The sequence below is a fragment of the Elephantulus edwardii genome, unplaced genomic scaffold (genome assembly GCF_000299155.1).
Source record: "Elephantulus edwardii isolate Elephantulus edwardi_28Jun2011 unplaced genomic scaffold, EleEdw1.0 scaffold00109, whole genome shotgun sequence".
In the NCBI taxonomy this organism is placed as follows: Eukaryota; Metazoa; Chordata; class Mammalia; order Macroscelidea; family Macroscelididae; genus Elephantulus; species Elephantulus edwardii.
In genome coordinates, this window is record NW_006399859.1 from 6,532,413 (window position 1) to 6,540,786 (window position 8,374).

The following is an 8,374-nucleotide window of genomic DNA, read 5'->3' on the forward strand; positions in this document are numbered from 1 at the left end:
CCCCCCCCCCAGGTCTAACCATCTTTTGGCAGAAACATTCTACAGAACAAAATATGTTGTGCATTTAGGATGTCAGTCCTCTTGTGCGTGCTGCCACTGTTAAATGTCATCAGACTCACAGTGACTTTCAGCAATCCATTGTATAGGTAGTCATCTTCTTTGGCCTGTCCAGGAAACCCAAACCTGCAGATGGCAGGGCACGCATCCCATCTCCCACCTCCCACGCAGGTGGCTGGTGGGGGTGCAAAGCCCCCCCAAGTGCGGGCGGCCGTTGGGGGCACGCCCCCCCCCCACTGCATGGGTGCCTGGCGGGCTCTCGGCCCCTCTTGCACTGGCGGCCAGCGGGTGCCCACTTCCCCCACCACCACCATCCTGGCTCCAAGAATTCTCTCCAGGACAAGTCCACCTTGCGGCAGTGTGGTAGCTTCACTGCACCAGTCTTGAGGAGGCCTGGTGCCCAGCATCCATCCTGGGTGAGGGAATCCATTGGTTCCGGCTGTGGAAGCCTCATGGAGCTACGGCAGCTGTTCAGCTCTGCGCGGGCTCTGCGGGAGGGGGTTGGGAGCCATGAGACTCATCCATTCCTCCTTGGGAATCCTCGAATTCCTGTTGTTGAGCCTCGATCTTCACTGAGGGCCAGTCATCAGCTGTTTAATTGTTTAATTATCGATAAGCCAAAGTTTGTAGAAGGCCATAGTGGCCCTGCTTTAAGTGGTTCGCTGCTCCCACAGCTCACCACGTTGTCTCTGCCTCCGCCACCATCTTGGATCTAACCGCCCTTCCCTTTTTCATCTTTGTATCTCTTCTCTTTGATAATGAGAAAGCTGGCTCTCTCAGCCTCTATACATTTGCTTATATGTTCATTCTCCTTGTGTACAAAGGGTCTCCCATCTACGCCAGCCATTGTCTTGGTCAGATGGTGTGGACTGAGCCTACTAACTAGCTGAGAATTTTGCCCTATGCTCCAGTAGTGCTGATTAACAGCCTCTTGAAGGCCAACTTTTTCCTGCTAAAAAATGTAAATTAAAAAGAATTTTTTTCTTTTGGTAGGTCTAGACAATTCTAAAGTAAAATGTGTTCTTGCGGGTTCAGACCACTCAGCTTCACTAACAGGTAGGTACTAACTCTTTTAGTTTGACATGCTAATCAGAATTTGTAATGTGACCACCTACCATGGTGATACTGGGATACAAAGGGGAGATTCTAGACTTTGGATTTAGAGCTCACCGCTGGAATGATGTTAGATCAGTTACTTTGCCTATCTGAGATCATATTCTTATCTGTAAAATAAAGGTAATTATGAGGAATATATGCTAATGTGTGTAACCAACAGTTGCCTGTCAGTTAATCATACTGTGGTGGGTTATGTGTTGCTGAGATGTTAGAAGCTATGCTACTGGTATTTCAATGACCAATGGGGTCACCCATGGTGGTGAGGTTTCAATGGAGCTTCAAGGCTGCAATAAATTAGGAAGAAGAAGTTGGCAGTGTATTTAAAAAAAAAAATGGACCGTGAATGAATGGTAATGGAATTTATCTGGTATAGTACCAGAAGATGAACCCTTCAGATTAGAAGGCACTCGAAATATTGCTTCCTTAACTAGAGTCAACCTTGATGATGGGGATGGAGTAAAGCTTTTGGGACTTTCATTTGATGATGTTGTAGAACTCAGAATGAGGAGAGAAAAAGCTACAAACCTCCAGTAGTAATCAAAGCATGAAGTGTGTGAAGTATGAATCAAAGAGCATTGGAAGTGATAAAAAATGAAATGGAACATTTAAAGATCATTATTTTAGACATTAGTGAATAGTGTTGGCCATTTTGAATTAGATAATTGTATACTCTACTGTGCAGAGAATGGCAAATTGAAGATGAATAGTTTCATGTTCAAGATGAATGTTCAAAAAGAAATGACATACAGAAGATAGTCTGTTGTTTCCCAAAAAAATGGTTTGTTGTCGTTATTGTTAAGTGCCATTGAGTCTCAGGTGACTCATAGTGACCCTATGAAGGAGAGTCCTCGATGCCTGTGTGTCCCTCATCCTCTCTCCAGGTTCATAGGGTTTAGAAGGTTTAAAAATGGTTTAGAAGTTCTAAAAGAAAGATTTGTTACAAATACAGCTTCAACAATGGATGAGCTTTGAGCTAATCAGCCCATTTATATATAGGGTTGATATTTTCCTGTGGGAGTTGCTTTTACTATACCTCACACCCTTATGAAGTTCAGGGATTTTGCGCTCTCATTGCGTCTGAAATACCCCAAATTTACATCCTAGAACGTTCTACAATGTCAGATATGCAGGATCACTTGGGTTTGGAAAGGCTTCACTAGTTTGTATCCTCTTTTTTATAGTTGTAGAGACAGAGAGTCAGTGACTAGACTAGACAGTGACTGAAACTCAGATCTTCTGAAACTTGAAATGTTATAGGAGGAACAATACTATAAGGTTATATTGAGATGTCACAGGGTAGAAGAGGAGCCGAAGTGTTGGCTTGAGGTCCCAGGATGATTTCCTTATTAACTATGTAATCTTGGAAAAAATCACTTAACACCTCTTAGTGCTGACTTTTTGTCTCAAGCAGAGCCATTTAGTAAAAACATAATGCCAGCTTTATTTAAAAATTAAAAAAAATGGGTGAAATTAATTTTTGACAATATACTTTACTGAATGTATTATAGCTGTAATAGTACTTCAATACAGAGCCAGTATGCAAATTACTAATAAGCTGTTTTAAAGCCTATAAAATATTCTTATTTACTCTTTGCAGTTTATCAATGTATTTTTAACTTACAACTCATTTCAATTTGGATGAATCACATTTCAGACATTCAGTAGCCACGGATGGCTAGTGGCTACTGTGTCAGACAACACAATTATAAAACCTTAAAATGTTAAAGAGTTGAAAAAACTCTTTGAGATCATCTAAAACACAAAACTCATTGCTGTCAAATTGAAACTGACTGATAGCTGACCTCTCAGCAGGTCTTCAGGCAGCTTTAAGTTGCACGTAAAGAAGGAGACTGCTCATCTTTGTCTCTTGGAGCCTTTGGCTAAGCAGTGTGATTCTGTAGGGGCTGTGCTACCTGAGGTCATATAAAGGAATCATAAACAGACAGAACACAGACCAAATTGTAGACCATGGCCTCACCTTGTTTGCCTTTAAGTTAAAAAAAAACCCCTGGGATGTGACTGCCTTTTAGACGGGCGTGTCCTTTCTGGATTCCAGTTGCCCACCAGCTTCTCTTGTTACCAGCCTATCAGTTCTATTGTCTGACCTTCTGGACCAACTCTCCTCTGTTCAATTTTTAGCTGGTGAAACTAAGGCTTTGAGAGGAAGTGATTTGTCCAAGGTCACATACCAGATCCAGGAATAGAAGCCAGAGTCACTTGACTCTGAATTTGCTGTCTTCCTATTAAATCACAATGTCAGTCACTTGCATCTTGGCTTCTGTAGTACAGGACTGTGAGGAGGTTAGAATGAGCTAATGTGCTACATAGATATGATGCGGTGATGTTTACTTTCTGCTTGGAGTGGCGTGCATACAGTGAAATTCTCTTTCAAAAGTTTATACTTCAGTAATCTATCTTTTAACCTGTTATTTAAAAAAGTTAATGTATTTTTTGCAAGCATGTATTTTCCAAGTGCAAGAATAAAGAAACATATGTCAAACATGGTAGATGTTGAATAAATATTTGCTGAGTGACTAAATGAAAAAGTCACACATTCCTATTCCTTAGTAAATATGTGACCTTCTATCTTATGTATAGAATTTTAACAAATATTGTTGCTCATTTTTATGAATGTTGTCTCATTGTCTACCCTGTTAATCATCGCCACAGAAGGATAAAATCTTTTTAAACCACTTTTTTGTGCTGTTTTCCACCACTTTAGATAATAATCTTGTATCTCTTTTGTTCCCCGTCTATTCTTTCAAGATGCAGGAGAACTGTATATTTGGGGGAGTAACAAGCATAGGCAACTCCCAACCCAGGCTGCTTTCCTTTCTGTGCCCCAGAAGATGGAAGCACACTGTTTTCAGAATGAAAAGGTCACTGCCGTCTATAGTGGATGGACACACCTGGTCGCCCAGACAGGTAAGAGAACAACAGAAAATTCATGATTGGTGAGAGCAGTTGGGGCCAGCAGTCTAAACAGCCATATGTGAGGATGAGAAAGTTGATTTTTATTGACGAAAGCTTAAAAACTGGAAAGGGAAGGGCCTGGGATCTAGTTCTGCATTCAGCTGGCTTTCTGACATTTTCTCTCTGGTCACAGGTTTGTACCTAAAAAGACATTTTTGGGTTAGATGAACTTCGTCTCATTCTCAGAGTCCATGTGGCTTTGAGAAGGAACCCACTGCAGCAAACATCTCCCAGAAATTCATCTAAGTTGTTTGAAGGGTCTTTGTCTTTTCATAGTTGAGAAAATGATAATTATTTGCATTTCCACCTGAGTCTAAGTTAAAAATGCCAGAAAATGTTAAAGATATCTTTCAGATTTGGAGCAGGAACTTTATTTTGGACCACAGTGGCATGGTATTCCAAGTGTAACTTTTGTTGACCGTAACTAACTATCTGCATTGATTTAGACATCCCATGCATTCCGTCAGATGTTACCCTGTCATGCTTTACAGCTTCTGGCATCTCTGCCTTCTCTGTACTTTTCCTCTCTTCCTTATCTTTCCGTCAGGCAGATCTCCTTTCCTGTCTTCCACCGTTCTGACTTACTCTCTGGTTTTGCTTTTGTCATGGCCTCTCTTCATCCTTGCCTTCCCTGCTCCTGCAGATTTCCAGGGGTCTCCAGACACGCAATTTGCAATTCTTAAAATTTATTATCATGAAAAAAAAAAAAAATTTATTATCATGTCACACCTTCGCCACTTCAGGGGTTTTAGGAGTTCTCTTGCCTGCTTTTCACTTGCTTATTAGCTGCACAAGACCAACTACCTGGAGAGTGTTATTCCAGTACTTTGAGTTTCACAGGCTTTCAGGACAGCTTCAGTTATCCTTGGTAAGTTACACATACTTCACAATTGCATACATAGACATAAGTTTAGCAGCATTTGTATGTATTGATGTTGTTGCTATGGACTGTCAAGTCAGAACTGATCCATAGCTGACCCTCCAGTGTGTTTCTGGAGGCAGTAAATCACATGGCAGGAGATTGCCCATCTTTCTCCCTCAGAGCAGCCGATGAATTTGATCTGCGTGTCTTTGGGTTGACAGTGCAGCTCCTAGGATGCATTTAACTCGTCTTTTAACAAAGTTTTGTAATCCATTTTGGGACAGAGGCCTATATCACAAAGGTGTATAATGAACTTTCCATATTTGCCAGTTCAGAGAATGCTATAAGAGAATATATGATTCATTTGGAGGAAAAGAATAACTGTCCTCAAAGAGATTCAGACTTCTTGAAAATCTTGACCACCTACAGGAACTTCTTTTTAAAAAGGCACACTGATCATGAATCAATTGCTATCGACTGATTCTCATTCATGGTGACAACATGTATGTGGAATCTAACTGTATCCTGTTGGGTTTTCAAAGCTGACCGCCAGGCCTTTCTTCTCCGAGAGGACTTTCGAGAGGTTTGAATTGTCAACCTTTTGGTTATCAGTTGAACACTTAATCATATGTGCCATCTAGGATCATAAGTACCACCTTAATCATACATGCTACTATGCCTTCACTGAGAATAGTAGCTGCTTATTTATGTAAATTTTTTTCACTATTTCTTTTTTCCCCTCCAGACCACTAACCTTGTGAAGGAAAGTACCATATTAATCCTCTTCACTTTTGTATCTCCACAGCCTCTTGGAGTATGTACGCATTTTCCTGAGCCCAGCTGTTTCTAGTTAAGAAAGACTGTTGTTATGTGCCATTGAGTCACTTGTGACTCATAGCGACCCTAGGTACAGCAGCTCTGAACCCTGCTCTATCTATCCTGAGCCAATTTCACCGTCGCCAACAAACCTACCCAATTACCTCAGTTACTGAGTCAATTATTCTCATCCAGGATCCTCCTCTCCTGTGCAGTTCCTCCGCCTTTCCAAGCATGATGTCCCTCTCCAAGCACTGGTCCCTCCTGGCAACATGCCCAGAGAATGTGACATGGAGCTTCAAAATTCTTGCCTCCAAGGAACAGCCTGGTATCACCCTCCCCAGGATTATTGTTTATTCTCTTGGCAAACCATAGAATGTTCAATACTCATTTTCCAGCACCACAACTCAAAAGCATCGATTCTCCTATCATCCTTAGTCATTGTCCAGCTGTCTGATGCATAGCAAGTAATTTTAAAGACCATGGCTTGGGATCAGGTGCACCTTAGTCTCTAGACTGACATTGTTGCTCTTTAGTTATCTGGAGAGGTCCCTGACAGCATATTTTCCCAGTGCAATTTGTCTTCTGATTTCTTGGCCACTGGTACCAAGAGTGTTGATGGTGGAACCAAGCAAGCTGAAGGTATTAACAATCTCTGTCTCCTCCATCTATTATGATGTCACCTTGATTGGCCCAATGTTGAGAAATTTTGTTTTCTTGACATTTGAGCTTCAGTCCATATTGAAGGCTGCAGTCCTTGATCTTCTGCAGCAAATGCCTCTGGTCCTCCTCAGTATCAGCAAGCAAGGTTGTGTCATCTGCATAATGTAGGTTGTTAACGAGTCTTCCTCCAATCCTAATGTCACATTCCTCCTCAAAGTTCAGTGTCTCAGATGATCTGTTCTGCATATTGATTGAAAAGGTGTGGAGACAGGACACATCCCTGATGCACCCCTTTCCTGATTTTGAACCATACAGTGTTTCCTTGCTTTGTTCTGATGACTGCTTCCTGGTCCAAGTGTAGGTTTCGCATGAACACAATCGAGTATTCTGGGATTCCCCTGCTTCTCAAGATTAGCCACAATTTGTTGTGATCCACACCAAACATACTTCAATATGCATTTAAGACACATTAGAAGGCTAGGCTAGGATTGCTGACTTCTTCACTCGGGCTCAGTGGCAATAGCCTCTGGTTCATGAAGTGGATTTCAGCTTGTCTCTTTGGAGGTAGGAATCTGACTAGGTCAATTAATATTTATTATGCACCTTTTGAGTAATATGCTGAGTCTTAGAGAAACAGAAAAGACATGGTGCCTTTCAACTCAAATGTCCAGATAGATCAAGAATATAGAGATGTAAGATTCTCCTTTCTACTTGCTTGTCTATCCACCCACTTTCCTGTCCAACAAATAGTGTGTCTGTTTAAATACCATGCCTAGTACTAGATACAGACTTTGCCTTTAAGACATCCACTGCCCACTGAGGGAGACCAACTGTGAGTAACTTTAATCTTACTTCAGTGTGAGACTTGCAGTAATAGAGCACAAAAGTAGCAGAGACACTGTGAAAGATGTTGTTAGGAAAAGATTTTTTTTCTAAAGACTTATACAGAATGTTGGCAGGATTTGAAGGCTGGATAGAATTTTCCAGATGTCCTAGGGTTAAATGGGCATACTAAGAGTTTGCTACTCAAAATTTGTCTGAGAATTGGGAACCTCGGTATCATTTGTAGCTTGCTAGAAATGCAGACTCTCAGACCAGACCTTCTGAATCTGAACAACAGTTTAACAAGCTCCTTTGCCTGTTAAAGTTTGAGAAACACTGACCTGTGATACCCTACCCTTCAAAACATAGTTGTAGATCCCTATTTAGTGGAATGTATCCTTCTACAGAATCCTTTGGTTCAAGTTATTACTAAATAAATGTAGGGTCTGGGTAAATGACTTGAAGGTAATTTTCAAGCATCTGTGAAGCAAGTTGCTTTTTTGTTAAGGTACATTCTATTTATTTTGTGTGTTGATCAAAGTCCTTTAAATTTAATTGCTTTGTTAGTCTTTTTTTAAAATTTTTTAAAAATTATGTATTATTCATGGATATTGCTTCCTCCCCCCAAACTCTGTGACCCCGTGATTTCTCCCCTCCTGACATTCAATGTCCCTACCCCTCTCCATCCCTCTTTGGGTATCTGTACACATCTTACTGATTATCCTTCAGGTTTTACAATAATGTTCTTATGCACCTGGGTTAGTTCACGTAGCATAATGCTCTCTAGCCTACCCCATGTTATATAGTATTTTTCAAAATTGTGACTTCTGAGTGCTTCATAGTATTCCATCTTGTAACTGTACCGTAGCTTCTCAGTCCAGTCATTTGTTGATGGACATTTGGGCTATTTTTATGTTCTTGCCATTGTGAATAATGCTGCTGTGATCATCAGTATGTACAAATCTCTGTTTTTATCTCAGTTCTGTTTTCCTTGAGGCTTTGTTAGTCTTTTAACTTGAATTGTGTCAAAATAATACAACACTTTAATTTTTTTAATAAAGTATT

At 40.8% G+C, this 8,374-nt stretch overlaps 1 protein-coding gene across 1 annotated transcript in view; it reads left to right on the forward strand.

Annotated features, from left to right (window-relative positions):
* SERGEF (secretion regulating guanine nucleotide exchange factor) overlaps positions 1-8,374 on the forward strand; it is a 204,905-nt gene that overhangs the window by 26,065 nt on the left and 170,466 nt on the right. Inside the window, exons 7-8 of the mRNA XM_006892031.1 lie at positions 1,051-1,113; positions 3,940-4,098. Of these exons, the coding sequence (XP_006892093.1) occupies positions 1,051-1,113; positions 3,940-4,098 (222 nt within the window). The remainder of the gene's footprint in view (positions 1-1,050; positions 1,114-3,939; positions 4,099-8,374) is intronic.